General features: G+C 26.3%; 2 protein-coding genes across 12 annotated transcripts; one reads left to right on the top strand and one right to left on the bottom strand.

The window, feature by feature from the left end:
* Positions 1-4175: 4175 nt before the first annotated feature.
* Positions 4176-9545, bottom strand: LOC551762 (S-adenosylhomocysteine hydrolase-like protein 1). 3 transcript variants are annotated; one of them, XM_026443460.1, is made up of 11 exons: positions 9395-9545; positions 7680-7727; positions 7146-7230; positions 6859-7052; positions 6457-6781; positions 6248-6398; positions 6010-6162; positions 5764-5929; positions 5362-5608; positions 5165-5285; positions 4176-5089 (listed from the first exon to the last, which is right to left on the bottom strand). In XM_026443460.1, exons 1-11 carry the CDS (start codon positions 9494-9496, stop codon positions 5083-5085), a joined length of 1599 nt encoding a protein of 532 aa, XP_026299245.1. In that variant the 5' UTR covers positions 9497-9545; the 3' UTR covers positions 4176-5082. The 3 variants fall into 3 exon arrangements, with proteins under 3 accessions (XP_026299245.1, XP_026299249.1, XP_026299255.1); XM_026443464.1 differs by lacking the exon at positions 7680-7727 and having other exon boundaries at positions 9395-9526; XM_026443470.1 differs by lacking the exons at positions 4176-5089; positions 5165-5285 and having other exon boundaries at positions 5399-5665.
* Positions 9546-9983: 438 nt separating this feature from the next.
* On the top strand, positions 9984-25325 carry LOC551731 (rho GTPase-activating protein 190). Of its 9 annotated transcripts, none has more exons than XR_003305271.1 (29): positions 9984-10247; positions 11527-11871; positions 11966-12876; positions 12966-13175; positions 13404-13415; positions 13617-13803; positions 13893-14008; positions 14101-14253; positions 14321-14559; positions 14640-14841; positions 14929-15099; positions 15168-15419; positions 15487-15665; positions 15749-15932; positions 16023-16231; positions 16329-16736; positions 16822-17049; positions 17138-17302; positions 17735-17784; positions 17876-18239; positions 18309-18440; positions 18514-18564; positions 18702-18798; positions 18879-20575; positions 22959-23145; positions 23263-23646; positions 23811-23912; positions 24602-24824; positions 24886-25325. XR_003305271.1 is itself a non-coding variant. In XM_026442597.1 (23 exons), exons 1-23 carry the CDS (start codon positions 11701-11703, stop codon positions 19075-19077), a joined length of 4890 nt encoding a protein of 1629 aa, XP_026298382.1. In that variant the 5' UTR covers positions 11527-11700; the 3' UTR covers positions 19078-21762. The 9 variants fall into 9 exon arrangements, 1 of the variants encoding a protein (XP_026298382.1); XR_003305270.1 differs by lacking the exon at positions 9984-10247 and having other exon boundaries at positions 23263-23375; positions 23446-23646; XR_003305272.1 differs by lacking the exon at positions 9984-10247 and having other exon boundaries at positions 11361-11871.
* Positions 25326-26581: the final 1256 nt, after the last annotated feature.

Genomic DNA, 26581 nt, shown 5'->3' with positions numbered 1-26581 from the left:
TTAAACTACATTCGTATGCGCAATTTGTTTATCTGTATATATAATTTACAAATTGTTCCTGTAGTACCTTACTAACGCTAGCAATGATTGACAGAAAGTACGCAGTAAAACGAAAACTATTAACAAGTACAGGGTCAAAGATAATAAGATAAGAAAAAGTTAATCAAATTGCAGTTTTGAAATTAATTAAATTTTTGCATGTTTCTTACATATTTTGTTATCGATTGAAAATATTTAAGTAATTAAAAGTAACATAATTTTTTATATTTTAAATATCATTGCTGACTGTATTAAAATCTTTTAATGAAATTTTCATATCTTTTAAATAATCTTAAATAAAAGAAATATATAATTTTTAGGTCAATTTCAATTGGTAAATAAATTGTTTTTAAATTTTTGGTAAAAATCATTTTAAGAGATAAAATCATTTATATAAATATTTCAAACAAATTTCAGTCAGCAATGCAAAATAAAGATATTTTGAAATAAATATTATAAGCAGCTCATTTTGCAAAAATTTTAAGGAACTATGCAATGCCATTAAAACATTATGTTAAAAAGAGCAAGATTATATATATATATATACACATACATATATATGCATAATACCTTAAGCTAGTCATTGATGGGGTACATGAGTTTTTACAGGCCTTTTTTAATGATTTATACTTTACGAATGATTATTGAATGGTTTTTTTAACCCTCGATTCTTCATTAATGATTTTGTTAAAATGTTGTTAATTTGTTAATTTGTTAATAATTATCGACATATCATTTGATGCTAAACTATACAAATTGAAATATATCATTTAATGTATTACTGTTTTGCAAGTTATCGAAGAATTTTTATATAGATTATATTATCAAATATATAGAAAGATATACAGAGTGAATCAGAAATATATGTGAAACTATTAATTTTATGTTAAAAAATAAGTTAAAAATATAGAATAAAAGTTTTTCATTTGAAATTTCGTTTTCGAATAAATTAGTAAGTATTTGAAAATTTTTCGAACTTGATTTATTCAAACTTAAAGTCTTAAATGAAAAAAATTTATTTTATATTTTCAACTTATATAGAATCAACTTTTTCATGTTCTGAGTCACTTTATAAAAAAATAGAAAAAGAGAAAAATTTTATTTTCTTTGTATTATACGAACAATTATTTACGATTGCATAGGATCGTATTTGCCTCATATCGAACAATCGAATAATTAAATTCTAGCATACTATATATATATATACATATATATATATATATATCAGTACAAAAAAGGCCTGGGAGGATTTTTGCAGTAATTATTTCACAAGCTCAAACAAGTTTTACTGATCTTGTTAAGTTATAACTTGTAAAAGTTGTATTCGTTAAAATGTAGAAAAAAAGAAGATGAAGATTATATAATAAAATATTGTTTGAACTTATGAAATATTATTCAATTAGTGTCACGGATAAATTTGATAATCTGTGGTACTTTCTCTGGAGCGAGCTTACATATACTCGTATGTTATATTGTTGTTACTAAGAGAAAAGCCGCTAATATTTAATGAATTGCGTGTAACCTGTATAAAATACTACTTAGTTCGTAAAATATTAGATAAAATTAAAAAAAGGATTAAGAAAAAACAATTAGGTGACGATGAATAATAAATACATTTGGTGCGTCATGAATGCATTGGATTTATTTTTACATTCGGAAAGGTACATATTTTCATCTTTCATATACAAAAAAATGTTTAAAGATATGTATAAAATTTAGATATACAAGAACAAATTCATATTGAAAATTATTGTCTATCCAACAAAGATCTTCTATTATACGAAAGAATGAAAAATAAAATAAAAAAATAAAAAGTAAATAAATAAATAAAGTTATAGATTAATATATCGCTATCTTTGTAAAAACGAAAAGTAAAATGCACGAATGCACGCAAGATTTTGAGATATGCTCATTGAAATAAGTATTTTTCACGATAAAGGCTTCTAGATTGATTTAGAAAGTAAACAAACGCATCTACTTTGTTAGATTTTACATGTCTTCATTGTATATATAATATATCTATTATTATCTATTTTTGTTACATATTTATAAATGAAAAAGAATTACTTTATTGCACATTATAAATATATATATATATATTTATATATATATATATATACTGTCTATATGTAGTCTAATCTAAAAATTTTAAACGATAGATTTGTGGTGTGAACGATTTATATATATAATAAATATAACATATATATATGATATATAACATATAATATAATATGTATATATATATATATATTATATTATATTATATATATGAATTTATAAAGATATATAAAAAATATATCAATGATTTATGTGACACGTGTAAGACATATTTCTATTATTAAACATTTATCGATTATTAATTTGCCTTGCGGAAAACAGGCATATATAAAACACGTATATTCCTTTTTTTCTCAATTTTTTTTTTTTTATGTAGCCAAACAGAGTTCGTATAATTTAGTTAATAGCTTTTTAAGATATTTATAATTTTTATATTATATATCTTCATCGATATTATGGGAGCTCAGTGTTAATAAATTGACAATTTGATTAAATTAAAAAAAATTGATGAAATTAATTGGTATAAATATATTTTATACAATGTAAAGCAATCTTAGTGCAATGATTCACAATGTAATCAATTTTTGTAAATATCATTAAGTGATTTTTCTTTTTTACATATAACATAATTGTATTGAAATATTATTACATAAAACATAATTTTATGAATTATGTTTTTATATGGACTCCCTGATTGTAGATTTTTTTCTTCTTAATATATATCTAGAATTCAATGAATTGTTGATACAAATTATTAGATTTTCATTAAAATATTTGTTGTTAAAATATTGAAAGGAAAGTGTTCAAAATTTCACTTTACGTATTTTACACGTGCCTGTTTGTTTCTGTGGAAATTAAAAATTTCAATTATTTGCAATAATTATCTTGTTCTTAAGCAACATTAATGTTTGTAAATGAAATAAATTTTAGTTTCAATAACAATTAATGTTGTAAAATTATGAAAATGTCTTTTTGCAGAAATGTGCAGACACCGCGATAATAACTATACTAATATTAGTCATGGAATACTTCAATCTTGTAATCTCTTTCAAAATAAATTATAATTATAAATGAATTTTAAAATTTAATATATTAGAATAATAATCAATCTTTATATAATTAAGGAAATAATTTCTTTCTTATTAATCAGAGAATTTAAAAATAATTTTAAGAGTATTCCAGGATTAATAAACTAATTCATGATAATCTACATCGAGCTAATTATATTAATCTAATAAAATCTTGTACAGAGTATTGTAAAATATATTTTTACTACATTTTTTTGGTTTTATTATTTATTTCTTTATAACATAAAATTGTGTTTTAAGTTCGTTTTTTTTTATAGACCGCTGCTGTTATGCCATTATGTATGCCATGCCGTTGAGCCTTGCCATTTATTTAGGTTCATTTTTAATATCAATTCCAAAGTTGTTTTGTTTTTCAATACTCATATATTGATCGCGAGTAAAGAAATCTTGTAAAACTTTATCTTTCAATTAATGCTGTTGATAAGTGCTTTAGAAGCTATTATAATATTATATTGAAATATATAACATTTATATCGACGTGATGTATTTTGCTTATTAAATCTACTACTACTATATATTCCTTGTTTTTAATTTATGATATTAATAATTTTTTATATTAATGAAAAAACAAAATTTAAGATTAATTATATTTTTTATTTATTCTATAAAATTTAATATTTTAATAATTTTAATAAGTATTTCTATTATTTTCTATATATAAAATAATAATTAATATCATATGAAAAAATATTGTAAATATGTATTTGTATCTATTTTTGTAACGGCCTATTATTTTTATATATGTAAAGTCTTTAGTTCTCATTATGTTAAAGTATTGATTTTTCACATTTTTCTTTTACTACGATTATATCTATTTAAATTGAAAACAATTTATTTTTATTTAAACAATTAAATTTTTGTCAATTATAATTTTTATAGAAATATAAAAATAAATCACATTTATTCATATTTTAAATTTTATATTTAAAAAATGAGAATTTTATTTTCTATAAAATATGATAAAAAGGTAAAATCAAGATAAACACATGATTCAAGGCATCATAAACGTTTATTTCATTTCTATTTTTCCATTATCTTCTATCGACGGATGATATGACCAATTATAAAAGGATTAATTTTTTCCTAATTCTTCTTAAATAATTATGTACATAGTTTTATCTGCTTTATTTTTACAATTTCATCTTTTTTTTTTTAATAACAAAATCAGAAATACTAAATTCAAGCATACATGATTGCGGTAACCAATTGTGAACAATTATTAGACATAATTACAAAGACATAAACTCATCAGAAGATATGTCATTGTACTTCAATTCATTAATATTTATTAATATCTTGTAATATTAAATTCTCTATATATATGTACATATCTTCAATGTTACCAAATATTGTTCAAAATGCAGAATGTAACATCTAATACATCAAAAATAATCTCAATAAAAATTTCTAAATAATTACATAATCTATAGCATTAAATATACTTTACGTATACAGATTTTTACAGCAAACATTTTTTTAAATTATTTTTGTAAAAACTGCATTTAGCAAACTTGTCACCTCAATTCGAATTAACAACTGCATATGTATTTCTAAATACATAAATCATAAATTAATAAATTCTATACACTTTTGAATGTTAATTAAATATATATATTTATATATAATTAATTGATTATATTATGAATAAACTGATTATTGTAATGGGAGCCAATATTTTGGTTGAACTAATATGTATATATCTTTTTGAAATATAATGAAAATATTTTTTTAAAATAAAAAATAAAATATTAACATGAAACCTTGTTATATATTTCTATTAATTTAGACGAAATTAATAGAAAAGATTTTAATAAAATGAGGCAGCTATTTTTTAATACTTATAAACATAAATTTCAAATATTGCATATACTATGCCATGTTATTTATCCATGTATTTTTAATAGCTGAAATAAATTAAAATAATTTTAAATAAATAAATTTAAATAATAATATTAGGAGATGTATAAAATAATACATACCGGTAATAATTAGGCTTAAAAGGTCCAGCCTTATTAAGTCCCATATATTTGGCTTGTTCATCTGTTAACTCCGTTAAATGCGCATCAAATGTCGGTAAATGTAATGATGCCACGTACTCATCTATTGAAATATTATTATATTACAACTTATGCATTGATGCAATGCTTAATGAAACACAAAGATGTTTTATACTTACCCATTTTTTTTGGTAACAGATAAACGTCACTTTTATACCGTCCTGGAGGTGCATTGAAAAGTTCAATCAGTGCTAATGCTTGGGTAGCAGCTGTAATGGACACAACAAACGAAGGAATACTGGAACAAGACAAGTTGACTAATCGGCCTTCTGCTAATAATACGATGCGCTTTCCATCTGGCCAGATAACATGATCCACTTGAGACCTTACTTTTTCCCAAGTTAAATCGGGCGTGCGTAAACTGTTCTGTTAAGAACATATTAAAGGAGTCTTAATGTTTTACCAATATATTTCTTTTTTGTTCTGAAATATAAGAAATACGAATTTTTCCCTACACTCTAATTGAAAATCTAATCGAATTTTAGAAGAATTAACTATAGATTGTTAGAATTTGAACGTACAATATCTATTTCGGTATTACTGTGTCCCATATTGCACACTACGCAGCCATTTTTCATTTTATCCATGTGCTCACGCGTAACTACATTTTTATTGCCAGTTGCGGTAATAACGATGTCTACATTTCGAATAACTTCATTTAATTTCATTACTCTAAAACCATCCATACTGTAAAAAATATATGTATAAATAATCAGTTTATATGAAAGTTTACATGATATATTTTTATTTTGTTTCAGATTATCTACCTTGCTTGTAAAGCACAAATTGGATCGATTTCAGTTATATAAACAATACATCCCAAACCTTTAAGAGCTTGACAACAACCTTTACCAACTTCACCATAGCCACAAATTACAACCTGTTTTCCACCAAACATAATATCTGTGGATCTTTTCAAACTATAATAAAATACATTAATAAATAATTAATGGCAAAATTTCAGTATATTTCAACATTTCGATAATTGATATTTAATTAATTTACCTATCAATAATACTTTCGCGGCAGCTATAAAGATTATCAAATTTTGTTTTTGTTACACTATCATTAACATTCATGGCAGGAACGGATAATTTTCCTGCTTTTGATAATTGATATAATCTATGTACACCTGTTACGCTCTCTTCGACGATTCCTAGAAATTAACATTATTATTATTATCTATTTTATTGTAAAAGAAATGATAGACAAACCTTGAATCATCTTAAACATAGCATTATATTTTTTGAGCATTAAATGTGTTGCATCTCCTCCATCATCTAATATCATATTAGGTTGCCAATTTTCAGCAGCTACACATTTATCAATACACCACCAAAAATCTTCTTCTGTTTCACCACGCCAAGCAAAAATTGGATAGCCAGCATGAGCAAGGGCAGCAGCCACTTCATTTTGAGTAGAATATATATTACATGCTGCCCATCTAACTTGTGCTCCCAAATGAACTAAAGTTTCAATAAGAACAGCAGTTTGAGCATTGATATGAGTGCATCCCACAATTTTAGCATTTTTCAATGGCTGTTCAAAATAATTTTTTTATTATATATTTATAATATCAATTAACTTTTTGCTTTTATTGCAGATAATTTATATACCTTATCTTCGGCAGCGCGCTTACGAAGTGCCATAATTCCTGGCATTTCTTGTTCTGCTATTTCTATCTCTCTTCTACCAAATGCATGTTGATTAATATTGCGTACACAAAAATCTATAAAACCATTTTCTGTTTTTTGAATTTTTTCTCGAGGTGATACATCATCTTCATCTGATGAACTTGCTGTATAAGATGCTAATATAATAGAAAAATAAATTTATTATTTTATTAAATTAATAATAACTTTTTTTAATTACAGATACAATATAAAAATGAATGCGTTCATACCAGAACTGTAACTATCTGTGCTACTAGCTGACAAAGAGCGACTGCGATAACGACTGGACTTTTTCAAGGCTCCGGACTTGGAATCCTAAACATTTAAAAGATTAAATCATATATCATAAAATTATGAATATTTTATCTCAAAAAGGGCTGCAATAGATGGAAATAGACTATAAACATAAAAATGTAAATGAAGCTATTTTATTTGATAGAATGGACACAGTTTAATATAGACGAAATTTAATAATTCTTTCTATATATATTTCGATTTATGTTATATAATTATTATATTATTTATATTACTTTATTAGAGTAATAAAATAAATGAATGAATTATTCATGATTTTAATTATATTTTAGGGAAAAGTCGTCTTATTATCCTGTGTTATTTGATGAGAGGACAAAATGATAATTCCATTGGCACATATCATATTTATGTAATCATAAGGATTAAAGCAGCCCTGAGGAAATTGTAAGGATTGCTTTGTGGAAAGGAATACAAGTTTACTTGTTTTGTACACGTATATTCTTACTTACTAATTTTGTTCTCGCGCCGTGAAAGGCACTATTTGATGCCTCTAAGCTCTGAAATCACAACAACCACCATTTCATGATTCAAATTGGGTCAAATTTTTATAATACAGTCCGTAGTTTGGTACAAAGCTCCCAAAGGTTGTACTTGTATGTAAAATTCAAATTACATAAAATATCAGTTTTATGTATGTAAAGATCTCCCTTTTTGTTTTATAATTATTCCTCATATATTTATTTATTACACTCATTTGTTCTATAATGCTAATAGTGCCACGCCTATATGGTGTATTTAGGCTTATAATGAGAGATGAATGAGTGATTGGTACCGAACCTACGGACTACTGTGTGAATAATGCTCTATATGTAAAATAATATAAGCATCCTGATAACAGGTATTATGTATAGCATGCAAATCATCTTTTAATTCTTGCATTATCAAAGTAAAAATTATAAATATATTATGTACCAAATATCATTCAAGAAATTAAAAGATATATATACATATATATATATATATATATATATATATTTATCATAATACAATTAGAATGATAAAGTACAATAGCATAATATATAAAGAAAAAAAAAAAAAAAAAAAATGTAAAAAAGAATTAAATATTTTTTTGGCTTTTTTAAGTTTTTGGTACATAAAAAGAGATATATAAAAAAAGATATAATTATATAAAAAATATATGTAAAAAAATATATAAAAAAATATATATAAAAAAAATTAAAAATTTTTTGTTTTTTAAATTTCATTAAAATAATAATGAATAATAATGAATTTTTTATTTTTATATTATTTTATTTTATAAATAAATAAAAAAAATAATATAAAAAATTTTCAACTATATGAAACATTTTTATTTTAAATTATAAAACATCAATAAAATATATAAAACAAAGCAAAGAAACTTTGAAAGTAATTGTTTCTTAGCAGCTGGTCTTATGTATATGAATTATCTACAAGTTTCATACCAATTACCATAAAATTACTTCTATATTGTGTAACATTAATGAAGTGTTAATTATAATAGTTTTTTTTAAATATAAAAATAACTTTGTGAGTCAAAAGCATATATTCAATTTATTTATAAATTATTTTTTTTATTATTCTTATGATTATTATACATTTAAAAGAAAAATTTCAAATAACATCTTATACTTAATTGGCATTATATGATTAATAAATTTTAAAATTAAATCATTATTTTTAGTAATAAATTATGAAATTTTTTCATAATGAAGTTTAATTTGCAATATCAATAGGTGGAACTTATTTGTTTGACAATAAACAGAAAGTATATATAAGACCATACATCAATTAATACCATGTGTTGCATTACATAATAGCAACATGTGGTCATAAGACTTGAAAGGGTTGGGCTAAGATGTGACAAAAAAAACAAAACACATGTTAAAAGAGATAAAGATAAATCAAAGATTTTAAATAAATAATTTAATAAAATAGAAAAATAAAAATAATAACGAAAATAAAATTCATTAATATACTATTCTTTTATTTTATACAACAATTATATAAATTAAAAAAATATATATATTTTATTTTTTATAAATAATTTAATTAATTAAAAATTTAGTACGGCGGTAAAATACAATACTCGTGGTAATATATTATCATGATTTTATATTATTATAATTCAAGTTAAAATAATTCATTTATTTAATTATCTAGGTGGCAGAATCTTTAAATTTACCTTGTTGTTTGATGCTGGATCAGTGACAGGACCATCAGTAACGGTATTTCTAGCCTCTTTTCCTGACGACGTACTATTCACAGCATCCCCGCTGTCAGCCATTTTTAATTCGAAATCACACTAGTACATTTACTTAACGACAGATGGTGCTTTTATGCTGTTACAGGAGCGTAATCATGGTGTGCTTATAGTCGGATACTTTTTGTCGATATTGTTCATAAATAATTGATCAATTTAAATAAATAATTATAAAATTGAAAAATCATTATTCTAAAACTTAAAAAAAAAGTAAAGTAAATTTGTTTTAATATATATAAATTTATTTTATTAAAATATTCAAAATTCTTAAAAATATAATATTCTTATTTGTTTTAAAATATATTAAAAATATTTTTAATCTATTTATTTTTCTTATTATATATAAATTTAAAAAATTACTAATAATAAATATCGTATTTAATTAAGTAAATATAAATAATAAATATAATTTAATAATTTATTTATAAGAAAAAGAGAATTTATTTAAAAAATAAATCAAATATGCTAGATACGGCCTTGTTCTTGTTCGACATATACTATCTATTCTGAAAACATTAATCCTTGTGCCCACCCACCAAAATGGCTCCTTTATGGGGCAATTCTAGGTGTTTGACGTGAAGTTATTTACACACCTGGAATTAAGCCTTCATTGAGATAAGTTGTAGATGTCTTTCTGTGCACCGTGTGCGTGAAACAGATCAAGAAAGAGTGCGTGTTCTATAGCAGTGAAGAATCGATCGAGTTCCTGAAGAAAAAATTATACAGGACGGCCGGTTGGTGTAATAGTTCGCTTGCTGAACAAAAATCTGTACAGGTAACATAGCTTTTATTACATCGAGTAAGATATTTTGATTAGTTTTCTGATTTTGTTTAGATAAGCTCCAGCATATTATACATATTGGTTATATGTCTTATTAAAATTTGTTGAATCCCAAAACTATCATCGGTGTTAAAATTGACCGCGGTTGTGTACAATGCATATTGATCTATTCGTAGCTGTCATTTGTATATCGAATAATTTGTTTCTGCTGCATGAATCATGTCTCGTAAATTTTATATGAAGTCTATATATAACTTTAATTTGTTTCTTTCGTAAGACAAAACTATTTATTCCATTATGATGAGAAATACTCTGTCATTATTACAAAATATATATTTTCGTAATTTTATTAAAAAATAATATAATCGTAACGTTTATTTGAAATTATTTTTAATATTAATATTCATGAAAAATTATTTGATCTTCTTATTATTAAAAAAAAATTCAAGTTTTGTATCATATATATAAAGATTAATGCAAAAAATTCTTTAAAGAGATTTTTGACGTTCCGTTTCATTGAATCCATAACCTGTATAATATAGGAGATAATTTATTTCTGTTTCTCGGAGATTATAAATTAGTATAAAAATTAATTTTGTGTATAATGACTGCTTGTTATTTGATTTATCTCTTATTTTATTATTATTATGAAGTGTATTTCTCAATATAATTTATGGTACATATATATATATATATATATATATATATATATATATATATATATATGTGATGAATATAATTTTGTGTGATTTTAAATATATATTTTATTAATGTGAATTTTAGATGAATAGTGAATATTATCATGAATATTTAATTTAATTTCCATAATAAAGATATAAATGCAACATGAGTGCAACTAACATTTAATAATATAACGATGTTGTTTATCATTTTATTCATTTGTGAATATTATTTTTTTTCAGATATACAGTGCCATTCCAAAGAATTATTGCTCACACTTGTGCTAAATTATGAATGTTGTGCTTTATATAAAGAAATAAAGTGCAAAAATTTCTTAAAATCTATATTATTAATTTCTCTAATGATGTAATTTTATCATTTATAAAGTTATAATAATAATTATATTAAGCTCAAATGAAATTTTGGCAAATGACATTTCTTTATGATTATTTATATATAAATTTGCATGTCATACAAAAATTTGAAGCATGATATTCAAATGTTGTGAAGCAAGAAGAAATATAAAATAAAAAATATATTGTTAAAAATGTTACCAAAGGAAGGTAATGCTAATTTTCATATAAATTTCTAGACTTGATATACAATGACCAAAGGGAAAAATATTGGTTTTTAATAACTACAAAATAAATGAATAAGAGAAACTACTAATAGTGGTACTTAAAAATGTCCTGAGTAAAGTTTGATGAAAAGATTTTTATTTTCACACTTAATTATATAAATGATATAATCAAATTAAGCTTTAAAAATGGCAAGAAAAAGTGATAATATCAAAACCATCAATGTTGCTATTGTTGGTCTTTCTGGTACAGAGAAAGATAAGGGGCAAGTTGGTGTGGGAAAATCATGTCTGTGTAATCGTTTTATGCGTTCTTTGAACGATGATTATAATGTGGACCATATATCAGTGTTATCACAGGTAATTATTAAATATACATGTGATTAATTTGATTAAATATAGTTTGTTTGCTTTGCAATGTTTCCTCTTATTAATTGATTATTATTTTTTACAGTCAGATTTTAGTGGTCGGGTGGTGAATAATGATCATTTCCTATATTGGGGTGAAGTTACAAAAACAGCAGAAGATGGAACAGAATATCAATTTCAAGTAATAGAACATACAGAATTTATAGATGATGCATCTTTTCAACCTTTTAAAGGTGGTAAAATGGAACCTTATGCAAAAAGATGTGCAGCCACAAAAATTACTAGTGCAGAAAAGCTTATGTATATTTGCAAAAATCAATTAGGCATAGAAAAAGAATATGAACAAAAAGTTTTACCAGATGGTAAATTAAACATTGATGGCTTTTTGTGTGTATTTGATGTAAGTGTTGTACCAAATAGATCTATAGAAAAACAGGTTGAAATAGTAGCAAATATATTGAATAATTTAATGAAAACTAAAAAACCAATAGTTTTGGTAACAACCAAAAATGATGATGCTAATGAACAATATGTAAAAGAAGCTGAAAAATTAGTGATGCGTAAAGAATACAAAGGTTCCATATTAATAATTGAAACATCTGCACATGAAAATATAAATATTGATTTGGCATTTATGATTTTGGCTCAATTGATTGATAAAACCAAAATGCGAAGTAAAGTTATTCCATTTGCGGAAGCGGCAAGAGCTAGAAAGGAATTATTAGATGCATCAACAGAATCTTTACAAAGATTGATTCGAATACATGTTACTGATTATAGAGCATTGTGGTCTCAAGCATCTAAAAAATTAGCTCAACACAAAGAATTTTCAACATTTGTTGAATTATTTGGTATTGATGCAACTCAAAGATTATTTAGGAGACATATTAAAAAATTGAAAGATGAACAAGTAGCAAAAAAAATCCAAGGATATTTGGATATGTTACCTGATATTCTTCATGAAATATGTCCTGATATAACAAATTTGATCAATGAGTATGTTTCCAATTATATTTGTTTAATTTTAATTGAAATATTTTTATGAAAATATTTTTTTGCTTATTCTATTTATTTTATTTATGTAGAGAATGGTCTGCAGTACAACAATATATAAAAGAACATCCTGATTTTCATCAATATTTCTATGAATGTCCTGAGGATATCCCATGGATTGATTGTGATTTTGGTGAAAACAATGGAACAAAAATTCCTTATGATGTCTTAGAAACACCAGAAGCTGAAACTGTTTTCAAAAATCATATAAATGTATTGCAACAGGAACAGCGGCGATTAGAGTTAGTATTATCATATTTTTAAAATTAATTATTAAATATATATGCAAATATTTCTTAATATATTTTATAATTATTATAATCTGTTAAATTTTTGCTATTTATAAATAGGAAAGAAGTAGTTTTTTGCTAACATAATTATTAAAATTACATAGTCATTCAGCATTTTAGACATTTATGTGCAATATACTAATGCTTTGCTTTATTCTGGGTGGCGTTTCTTTTGTGCAGACTTCCTAAAAGGTAAATTGTGCTTTTTATTGCTTTATATTTTAGAATATTATTTTTTTATAAAAATATATAATTATTTGTACTAACATTTTTGTAATATTATATATATGTTTTAACTATTTAAAACTTTATAAATATCTTTTAAATATTGAAAATAATTATATTATAATAAACGAATATTTATATTTATATAAAAAATCTATCATTTCTTAGATGGAAAAAACAGTTTAAACAGTTATTGGAAGAAACTGGTTATGTTACACCTGGAAAACATTTATCTGAAGTTAGAGTTCTTTTTATGGGTAGAGAATGTTTTGAAGCTCTTTCTCACCATGATTGTCAAGAAATATATGATCAACATCAAAAAGAAATTATTGAAAAAGCAAAACATAATTTCCAGGTACAAATATACATGTCTTAACATAATAATAATATAAACGTAATAAATATTTTTTGTTTTATTATATTTTTTAATTTTTTATATTTCAGGAACTATTGCTAGAACATGCTGATTTATTCTATCATTTCAAAAGTATAGCACCATCTGGTACTATAACACAAGATGATATTAAAGAAATTACAGATGCATTAGTGGATGATTTTAGGTAATTAATTTTTTTATATAATTAATTTTTTTATATAAATTGTATAATAAATATGTAATAAATATTTTTGAGTAATCTTTTATGATGTACAGATATAAAGCCTTAGATAGATTAGATCAAGATAGAAAATTAATGCTATTTCAACATTTGGGTTTTGTACATTGTCCTATAAGAGAACATTGTCCAGCTTATCCAAATTGTATGGATGCACTTATAGAACGAATACTTGGAACAAAAGCTCACAGGTAAGATTTAAAAGTATAATAAATAATTAATTTTTAATAAAAAATAATTATCAAAATAATTTTATAGACCTTCTTCATGGAATCACAGTAGTCAGTGGCAATTAACATCTGATAATAATCAATTAAATTTAGTTATACTTGGAAGCAATGGACTTGGTGAGGAATTCGCTCGTGAAATAAGAGCACAAACAGAAGATGATGAAGTAGAAATTGATTGTCAGTTGTATACGCTTGGATATCGAATAATCGATGGTGATGTTGGATTACCACATAATTCATTTACTACTTCAGACTTCATGCCTCATGGTATATTATTATAATATTATTATATAGTGAATTTTATAAAAATTTTTTATAAGAATTTTGAAAATATTTTAAATTTATAGGTTCATTTTGTATTTATGCAAATGAGGATTCATTTGAATATATTCGTTCTTCTTTAGAAAAAACTTTATTGTCGAATTTAGAACAAGAAGATAGATTACCATTTCAAGGATTACCTATTGTTATTATGTTTGTACCAGAGTCAACAATAGATGAAATGGAAGCAATACGACTTAGGAAAGAGGGTCAAAATCTTGCTGATAGGTAAAAATTTATGAATTTTACATTTCATTTTATTTATGAATTCTATTTCATATTTAAATAAAAATTAATGATCAATCTTTATATTAGTTTGCAGTGTCCATTTATTGATGTTTGCATAGAAGATTTGGAGCAAGATAAAAGATTTCCTACTTTACTTGTGAAAGATGCATTACAGCAACTTATACAATCTATAAATCACAGAGCTGGTTTTTTAAATATTTACCAAAGTGTTATTGAATGTTTAGAACCAGATATTAGGTAATATAATTTTTAAATAAGTTATAAATTTTTTAATCATTATAATATTAATAATTTTTTTATTTTAGAATAATAATGTGTATGTTCTGTGGAGATCCATACTCTGTGGAAAACGTACTTGGTCCCTTACTCAATCATCAATGTTGTTTTCTTAGTGGTGATCGATCGATTGTTTTAGAAACATTTCTAGGAGAATCGAAACGAAGAGTTGAAGTTATTATTTCAAGTTTTCACGGAGCAAATGCATTTAGAGATGAATTAGTACATGGTTTTATACTCGTTTATTCTACAAAAAGAAAAGCATCACTTGCAACTCTTAAGTACGTAATATAATATACATATTTCAAAATAATACTATTTTATTATTAATTTGAAACTTTTTCGTAGCGCATTTTCTATGAATATACCAAATTTACCAATACAAATAATGGCTGTGACTGATACTGGAGGTGCTAATGCTTTCTTCAGTAATGATTTAAGTCATTTACTTATCACAGAGGGAAATGCAATTGCGGATAAATTGCAAGCACATTTTATGACTTCGGCATCTAGTTGCCAACAAAAAAGTATGTTATGTATATTTATTTAATTATTCTAATTAGAAGTATCTATTAGGGAAATTTCTATATTTATGTTGTTCTTATTGCAGCGGCATTCTATACACCATTCTTTAAAGAAGTATGGGAAAAGAAACCCGAAATTGAACAGGCATTTAATATGGAAGAACCAGGTAATCTAAATGATAGCGGTGAAGGAACTTTGGAATATTCTGCATTACATCCTATGCCACCACCACGTCACGAAAGTTATCACCTTCAAACACCAGATGATGGGTAAGTAATCTGAAATAATCTCTAATAATATCATCTAATAATAATTATCTTAAAAATTTCCTGATAATTCAAATATCTAATGTGAAGCAGTATGTCTGTAACTTTCAGAAGTGGTTCTGAATCTTATGAACAATTAACTCCCGATGGTGATCTTGGAGATACAGGATTAAACGAGCAGTTTGCAGACAATAGAGCTACACCTAGTGATGATAGTGATATTTATAGCCAAGTAGATTTTTATAGAGAAGAAAGAGAAAGAGATTTGTTAAAACCAGGAGATATTACAAACAAATTATCTGGTTAGTTTTGTAATAACGAAATTTTATATATATTTTATATATATAAAATGAATTTATATGCAATTCTATTTTTTTTATTTATTTTTTAATTTCATAGGATGGGTGAAAGATACATTTATGCCTCAAGATGGAGTAACTAATAGTTACTCTCACAGAGCTTTCACAACAGGTAGAAGACATATTTCTCAGGCAAAGCCGCGTCCAAAAGGAAACAGTCAAACTTTAAAACAACCTGGTAAAATAAATTTGAAAGATTTTTCAAATGTGACGGATGCTATAGCTAGAATGACAGTAGGAGAAAAAGATGAACATGGTTCTAAAATAAGTATGGGTCATGCTCCACTTGCTACTCCTGAATTAGATCTAGGTTCCGAATATGCGCAAGTAAAAGATGTTGTACAAAGTTTATATCCTTATGATGGTGATTATATGTATGCCTCAGTACAAGATTCTGTCGGAAATAATAAGCCCAAGTTACGTCATAGACGTGAAAAAGGACAACCTTGTAAGAATCTAATTAAAAAAATAATTATAATTTTAATTATAATTTACTAATATATATAAATATTAATTATATTTTTATTTTATAGCATACAGTGATTCTGATTCTGAATGGAGTTCTTTGGAAAGACAAAGAATTGCTGATATTTCAGGTAAAGCAAATAAAAAACCACCATCGCATAAAAGGATACGAAAAAAACGTACACCTATATTTGTTGCGTCACCTAAAGTACCATCTAGTATGGGAAGTGGAGATAGCATTGGTTTGAATTATAATGTTAAAGAAATAAAACCGCGAATAAATCCCACAGAAAGAGGTATATGTTTATATTATGTTATGGTTATATTTTATTATAAAAATATATATACAATTCTTTTTTAATGTAGTATCTTTTTTAAATGTAGAATCCAGTGAAACAAATTCTTCTGAATCAAGTGATCCAGAACATACTTCAAGATTGAGAGCCAAACATAATAAGCATACTACTGCTGCTATCTCACGAAGGAAATTTGGAAATTCATTACCACAACAACATCCAACTTCCAATAAAGAGATGTTTAGTGCTTCCTGTAAGTAACATTATACTTAACATGGCTATTTTTTTTTGTATATTAAAAATGTTTTAAAAAGAAAATAAAAAAATAATTTATATATATATGTTTTATCTTTTCTTATCTTAAATAAGGTTTATTTAAAATAAATTTATATTATTTATAATTTTAAATATATATTATTTATAATATATTAAATTAAATATATATTATTTATAATTTTTTAATAGAAAATAGCCAAAATATAAAAATTGCTAAAATTTAAATCAATTGCTAATATTATATTTTAAGTAATAACTGTAAAATTTTCTTTAATTATTTTTTAAAATGATTCAGATAGAATATAAAAAAAGGTTTGCTTAGAATTTTTCTTATGTATTTGATATTGCATAAAATTATTATTATTTTAATCAAACAAAACTGTAACTTTATATTTTGACAATATTTCAGATGAATCCAGTTTAGATGTTTCATCTCCACGAGAAATTAATTCTCCCAGTGTAAGTAAAAAGGATGTACGAAAAAGTAAAGATAAATTTTTATATAAATTTTTTTAAAGATATTCTGTTTCGATTTAATATTTTAAATAAGGTCAAAGATGGCGATAAGTTAAATAGGAAAAAGGATAAACAAAAAGCAAAAGAAGATGAGAAGTTAGAAAAGCGTCGTCAAAAAGAAGAAAAGTTAAAAAAACATGCGGAAAAGGAAAAGGAAAGAGAGAAAAAAAAGCAAGAAAAAACAAAACAAACTAAAGGTCCTAGTTCAACATTAAGTCTGAGTCAAATGCAACAACCATTAATTGAAGATTTTGCACAAAGTGAAACAAATCGAATACCTCTATTTCTTGAAAAATGTGTGCAATTTATTGAAGATGAAGGATTAGATTCTGAAGGTATATATAGGGTTCCTGGAAATAGAGCACACGTTGAACTCCTTTTTCAAAAGTTTGAAGAAGGTAAATAGTATTTGAGATTTTAGATTTAAATATTAATTTTTTTCATTATTTCATGTTTTATTATTGCAGACGGAAATGTGGACATACATTCGTTGGATATACCAGTAAATGCTGTTGCAACTGCTTTGAAAGATTTCTTCTCAAAAAGGCTACCACCATTAATTGATAAAGAACGAATGAGCGAACTTGAGGATATCTCGGGTAAATTATAATGATTTTAAAAAATATTAATTGTTAACTACTTGTCATTTTAACATAAGTTTTTTTTACTTAGGTGCTCGTGGTATTAGCAAACCAATGTCTGCAACATGTATGAATATGGAAGGTAAACATCATTATATAAGTTTCAATAAATAAATGAAATGATAAAAGATTTTTTATGGATTTTTATATTATATTTTATATTATATTTAAGATATATTTGAGATATATTTGAAATAAATATTTATGGATTTATTATAGATCGAAGCTGCAGATTATTAGCATTACGTTTGATGCTTAACAAATTGAAGCCAGTTAATTTTGATGTACTTAAATTTATTTTTCATCATTTTGTAAAGTAAGTCTATTTACAGTTTAAATAGTTGTATAATTATTAATTATTAGAAACTATTAATTAGAATATTTATATATTTTTAGAGTGGCTGAAAATTGTAAGCTGAACAGTATGGATAGTAAAAATTTGGCAATCTGCTGGTGGCCTACTTTATTACCAATAGAATTTAACGATCTTGGCAGATTCGAAGCAATGAGACCATACTTGGAAGACGTTGTTCAAACAATGATAGATCAATATCCTTTCTTATTTTGTGGTGAAGAAGCTATCGTAATGGTGTAGTGAAAGATTACATTATTTCGAATCGTACAATTAGAGCTTGTACGAATAATAAGAAATAATTTCGTATTAATACGATACGGATTATTTCTATAACGTTTAGTCCTTACGATCATGAATAATGATTTATCTTGCTATATTTGTATATCATGACTTCATCGTAGTGCATTACTACGATTAGGATAATTTTCATGACTCGAAAAAGACGAACAAATTAATTTAAGTTTACATACTCGTTCCATTGCAAAGTGTGACTGACAGAGTGATAGATTGATGGTCCTAATGATGGCTATTTGCAGGCCCGATAATAATGCGAATAATAAAAAGTCAATCCATGTGTCATAACAGTATGCATGTATCATGTTGGATGTATTCAGAGCGATGTATTTATTAATATGTAATTAGAGGTAAGTCTTAATATTTGATAATAGCGATTATAGTAGTGAACTCGATGTTGCTTTTTTTATCTGATTTTTTTTTTTATTTTTCATTTTGTTCTTACATTTTTCTATAGATAAAAATTTTTTTATTGTATGTAATGTATGTCTGAGAATGAATGTATGAGAGAAAGAGAGAGAGAGATAAAAAAATAAGAGGGAAAGATAAAAAGCGAGACAATGGCGCAATCTCTTAAAAGAATATTTGTATTCTAAAGCGTGTTAAAGATATCATAAAATGTATGAGGTATACAATTTCTCTAATTCATGTGATTTTTATATAGCAACGATATCAAAAAATTTGAAATATCTCTGCAATTAATTTTTTCTTGATTAATATTTGTTTTTAGTCTATCAGAAAATATCTTTAATTTGCATCTAATATATTTCTGTATATTGATGAATTTTTTTTCAAATCAGTATTTCAGAATACTTAATTTGATTTAATAATTTGATTAAACTTATTACAGTGATACAGTGCACAATATATCCATTCTTAATTTGATTTAATAGAATTATTTAAGTTCGTCGGTGATACAGTGCATAATATATCCATTCCGTCTGAATGAAAAAGAAAAACGAGCAAAAAAGAAAAAAAAAAAATGAAGAAATTGAAAAGCGTTACATGTATTTGCAATTTTTTCAAGATGTGCAGTGAATAAGCGTTTATGTCAAGAAGATTGTAAGGATATTGATATGGTTCTAATTATTAAGGTAAATCTTGAAGATTTTCGGATTATAACAGATCTGATGGAAATACTAAATGCTAAGAACAATACTTAGATTCTCACAAACATTTTTCCAAGTTTCATAAAGCGAACGTGTACATAAGATTATAAGATTGTAAGCTATGAAAAGTTTATAATGAGAATCGTGAAAATCGATTATCGATACTTTCGAGATTATTCAGTGGTCGCCATGACCGTGAGTTTACACAAATCGCTTTTATCTTTTTTTATGCGATGCATAATGTATTTGAAAAATAATTGAATAATAGACGAAGGTCCGTGTTTTTAATCGCGTATTGTATTTTGTGTATCAGCTTTCGTCTGTATTTATAAAAGGTATTTATAAACATTTTATTTTATTTCTTAATTTTAGAATATTAGAATACTCATTGGACGTGTAACCGATCGTCAAACTATTCAACCATTTTGCTCTTGTACCTGCTGCGTTACTCCGAACTACAATCTTTTTCTTTTTTTAAAAAAACCATCATTTTAAATTATTATACATATAATGATTTTTATGATGTATCTGCATGGATAAAGAGTTCTGACGATCGCTGTTACTGTTCTGAAGATGAAATGAAATTCGATAATACGACGCATCAATACATCAAATGACTGAGCCATTAGAACTGTGATGTAGTTACTTGTTTTTAATAATGTATAATAGTAACTATGGAAAGGTAAAAGGATTGTTCCATGACGCTTAACGTAACAAATGCGATCTTTGTTGAAATGAAGAATATTGTTTCATGATTAGCATGTTAGCATTAATTGATTTTCCAGCGTGCAAAACCTTCTTCGTCTATTAGTGCGGAATGTAGTCCGATTCGAAATCCGTTCGAATAGCGACGAATTCACACAGGTGTAGGTGTGCCATACCGTGTGTAATTATTTCACGATTTAATGTAACTGTACATCTTTCGGCGATTGAAACATTTGTAAGTAAGGATCGTCAGACAACAAAAAAAAAAAAAAAAAGAAAAGATTGAGAAAGTTAACGGACTGATCGACAATGCGATCCATTATATGAACAAATTCGTTTGTTTATTTTATTTTATTTGTTAATCAGAAATATAACGAGGAACATTCCCATAAGTAATGATTGAAATTACTTATGGTCGAGTACGAATTCGACGAGTTCATGTTCCTTTAGCATTGCATATAAAGAAATTGAAAAGAAGACAGGAAGAAACAAATCATTTAGGTTAGGTCGTTCGATCTCGACGAGTTCGTTCTCGATAGATTTTGCACTGTCATATTTATAAGAAAATCGTCGTAACGATATTTCAATGATCTATTTAGCGTTCCGAGGACGCTTAGCAACAAACAACGGATCGTACATTCCCGTATTAGTCATAAAATGAACAAACAAAAGAATTTTATACATTCGTACGTACATAATTGTATAATGTTATTAATAGGAACACACACAGAGACGTCGATGTTACGTGTAAGATCTGGGATATGGATCAAATGCTGTCTGAAATAATAATGACATGATTTCTGTCATCGTCGCTGAATTCAAACTGGTCAAATTTTTCGAATACCTGTTTATCATTTTTGACACTCTCTTCTTTTCTTCTTATCATTGCTTATTGTTTTCTTAGTTTTATATTATTTCTTTAAGCATGCTTTATATATTTGTACTACACTATAATTTCTGTTAGAATTTTCATCAAGTTTTAATTAAAATTTGAAGCTCGGTTTTTATCTTTCATTATTAATTCTAAGTTATCCTCTAATAAGTATAAAGAAAGTTAATAAATATTTACAATATACATATTTTTCAAATATATGTAAAAATTGCTAGTTAAACATGTATTCATCGACCGTGTTGTATCATGAATTTTAAAAAAAATGCTTATTTCTCCTATTCATTTACTATCTTATTGATTTATTTGTCAATCTTCATCGTTAAAAGGTATTTTATTCACATAAGACTGATATATAATGTTTCCTCGTCGATTAAAATTTTTTAATCATTTAAGTTTTGGACTTGTTGATTAAAAGGAATCATGTTTCAATATTTTTTAGCATTTATTACGTTCTTTTTGTTTTTTCAATCTTGTGAACAAATTCTTTTTCTGAGAAAGATACTTTTTTTTCATTGTTAATTTTCAATCTTATATTATCACAAATTGTACTGATTATTTTCTTCTATCTTTCTTCCCACGTTTTAAATGACATCCTCCGTAAATTCCGTGTATTTCAAGAGCATCAAGGTTTCACAAATTTAGGAAGACTAAATTTACATTAGAAATTTGGATGCCCATGCTCATTCATTGTATACAAATCCGTAAAATTTCATTTTGCCAGAATTGAAGAAACTCTTTTTATTTACAAGCTTTTGGCATGTAAAATATTGTGTTTCTGTTTTTCCTCGTTCATCGATTTCTTCAATTTCATTTTTCTTCTATTCGCTGACTCCTCGTGACTTTAGAATCTAGAATATTGAACGATTTTGCTTATTAATCAATCAATGATCGGTTTTAATTTTTTTCATTTTATCGATGCATTATAATTTCATAGAGGATCGCATATCTCTAAATATCATAATTTATGCACGTGTAATCATTTTGACAATGGATACGTATACTTTTTATAAAATATTAAATAGAACATTCGAATTATCATTCAAATTATATAAAAATCTTTTTGATTCTTACGAAGCATAGATATTTCAAAATCATGCCAACTAATATTTCTGTATTTCAAGAACAGAATTCGAAGCAGGAAATAGTAAAGAATGAGAGACAATCTTGCATGCAGTTTCTGAAGAATTTGTTAGAAAGAGTGGAATTGAACGAAAAGAGGGTGTCTTATCATTTGAAGGATCTATGGGCAATCTTTAAAAAAAGAGAAATTGGTACAAAAGATACTTAATTTAATTAGTAACAATGCTGGTGAGAACGTGAAAAATGTTTAAGAAACATTTCAAATAATAAAGATTATTCTAATGAAAATAATTTCAATGGTATCCATTATTTATTCTTCTTCATCTCGTACGAATTTTTTTATAGGAGAAAAAAGAGGAGAAAAATAACAAGATTTAAGAAAAACTAACTGATAGAAATGATAGAAATAAGTGTCAAGTGGCATGAAAGATGTCAGAGAAAAAATCCAAGCCACGAATGTGAGAACAGAATTTCATATTTATTCATTCAATTTTTATCTGTCAATATGGATTATTTCAATTTTAATAGATGAATACATTCAAGGGAAGGGAAACACAAATTAGATTTAGATCTTGGATGATATCAATTAATCTCTGTTCACAAGAATTTAAAAAGAAAAAAAACATACGAGGAATAACGAGAGGCATTCAATATATATAAACTAATAAACAAGTAAAAATTTTATATTTGGAGATTAGCCTTCGGGAAATTGTTCTTATTAGGCAATAGGTAATTCACTTGAACCGTATTCCGAGATTAAAAGCGAAGAATACTGGAATTATTGTCAAGAAGTTTCACAAAAGCGAGTTTAATGCTTTTGTTCGATATTTCTTTTTATTTCTTCTGTTTCCTTTGTTTCATATATTTTTTTTTCATTTTGTGTATTTTTTTAGACGAGCAGATACTGAAAATTGAAGATAATAGCAGAACTCATCTCTTTTATGAAGAATAATCCACGCGATAAACCAAATCATTACCTCTCGACATTTCCATCGGTGAGTCGACACTTTTTTTTTTCCTTTTTTATTTCATCTCCCACGAAATATTCTTTCCATTTCCCCCATTTATTGTTACCCATTGTTCAATATCACATGCAAATTTTATCCAAACGAATCCAAATTACTTTTTAAACAAATTTTTTTAAACGGATAAGTTCTTTTATATGATCGATTAAAATGTTTAATATTGGAAATATTCCTGAATTCTTGATAAAAAGGACAATTTTTTCCTTGATCGAGGCAATCTTCAGGATTAATTTCACGCTCTCGTGGAAGATAATTTTTAAGAGGAATCGTTCGATATAGGCGAACACGACCGATTTTATCTCGGCTCGTTTTCCCTTTCCTTTTCTTATCTCTCCTTTCTTATCCGCAAAGAAAAGAATTTTAATCGTGAATGGTGTCATAAAGATCGTTTTTTCCCGAGATATTTATACAGAGAAAGAACAAGGATTGCTAAAACAGGATTGTGAAGAGTTCCTTAAAAAACCGAGAGAGAGGAACGAGAGTTTAAAACAAACTTGAATTAGCAATGCTCGACGATTCCGAATTTATTTCTCTTTTTCCTTCTACCCTTATTTCTTTTTTACCCTCTATCTATTATACCCTCTTTCCTTCTTTTTTATTATTTTTATTTATCAATTCTTCTCGACAAAATATTCACCCATATAAAATTATTTTTCCAGAATTCAATCTTCCCTTTTCTTCTAATATTTTTATTATATTTAACAAGAAGTGGTTGAAATCTGATTCAGGAAATTCGAATCCAAAACTGCGAAATTTCGAAACAGTTTCTTCTTTTTTAATTAATTGCTTTTAAATTGAATTTTAATAAATTTTAATTTCTGAAATTTTTCAAATTCGCAATTAATCAACGGCAATAGTAATCAATAAACATTCCATCAGAAGGTGAGTTTCGAGATTTTAAGTTTCTATCGATTAAAAGCGATACATAAGAATGAATTTTTAGATAAATTTAATTCATTTGTCGATTTCCTACGATTGCCACGAGTGGATAAAAGCACGATACGTTAGGCCGAGAAAGGGAATTGTTGTTTCTTTCAAGAGGAAACTTGAAATCCGATTAAAAGCTTGGAAGGAGTGGGAGGAATGGATGGCAAACTTTCAACGTACTATCCGACAACATTTGCTTGCTCCGCCATCGAGGCTTCGATTCTTGATCTGGGAGGATGAACAGAAATTAAGAAGATGGAATTAACTGGAATGGCAGCCGAAATTGTTCGCTTCGATCATTTTTTGGTTGAAAACGGGCCAAGGGGTCGACGTAAACGATGGACAAAACTTTATTTACCGGGACGAGGATCCGACTCTTCGATGATCTCGTCGACGAAACTTTCCCTATAAATCAAATGGGGAGGATAATAATAAAAAAAAAAGGAAAAATATACAGTTTGTACATTTCCTTCTTCGATGACCGAATTCAACTTTTTAAAACTTTCTTTCTTTCCATCTTCTCTAATTGGAATTCGATCGTATTTCCTATTTTTTTTTTTTTTTCTAGAGAAAGAGAAAGCAGGATGAATGAAAATTTCTCGAGGATTTGACATTTCACGATGCCGAAAGAATTAAACGGAGATTAAAAGGGGATTGGAAGGGGGCAGAGCGGAAGATAGCGCGGACTCAGGCCCACTTAAACGGACGTTACACCTTGCGCTGGAGGACATGCACTTGCGTTTTGAGGTTGCACTCTTTCGCACGTTCATTAGGGTCGTCAGTTTACCTGGCGGCAAAGCATACACACACGCACACATAGACGTATACACACACTGGCCCACTCGTTACGTCTTGGCCCCATCCGAAATAGTTTCAAGATATTCACGACAAACGTTGGATCCTCCTCTCTCTCTCTCTCTCTCTTCCTTTTCGAGATCCAGATCTCTTTTTGAATTTTAAATTAATATCTTGTTTCCCAGTCGTCTTCGTACGATTACGTCCCGTTATTTGCGCTTCCTTGTTGAACTTGTTGTTACCCGTGACGCAAATTTATTAGTTACGATTTACCTTGTTAGTTGAGCGTTTATATTTCATTCAGGGAGGAGGGAAAGTTCGAAACAACAAATAATACGATATAAAATGAATGGCGCGTGTGAGAGAAAATGAAGGTGAGTTTTGCCCGGGTAATTTCATACATAAATTAAGGATCGCACGGTATAGAATAACGGTGATGTTGGAACACAACCTGTTGGAATAAATGAAAATTCAAAGAGTTATAAAAATTGCCAGGCTAATCGTCGCAAATATACCCCGTATGTATTTACATATTCGGGTCAAGTTGGTTATCAGCTGTCTAGGCCGGTATAATATACAATCAGAATATCGCTACAGAATCAGAAAGGAAACGACGAGGATAGGATACGAATCTCACGTTCATTTTTCCCTGAATTCTGAATTAATGCAATAACAAACGTATAATGAATCGTACAAGAAATACGTGGATCAATGCGAGTATATTTTCTTTCGATAAAGAAAGAATCTGGAAGAAAAACTAGGAATTTAGGAGAGAAAAACTTTGGTGTGAAGATTAGGAGTTGATGATAATAATAGATAAAGCGTAACAAAATAAAAGGAGGGCAGTTTAAAAACAGCAGGAAAGGTGGAAATTCGGGGAAAGCAATGACAAACGGGAAATGAGAGATATCAGGAAA

This window comes from Apis mellifera, linkage group LG1, assembly GCF_003254395.2.
Source record: "Apis mellifera strain DH4 linkage group LG1, Amel_HAv3.1, whole genome shotgun sequence".
NCBI lineage: Eukaryota > Metazoa > Arthropoda > Insecta > Hymenoptera > Apidae > Apis > Apis mellifera.
The sequence above is the reverse complement of the archived record's forward strand: the minus strand, read 5'-3'. Positions and strand labels throughout refer to the sequence as shown.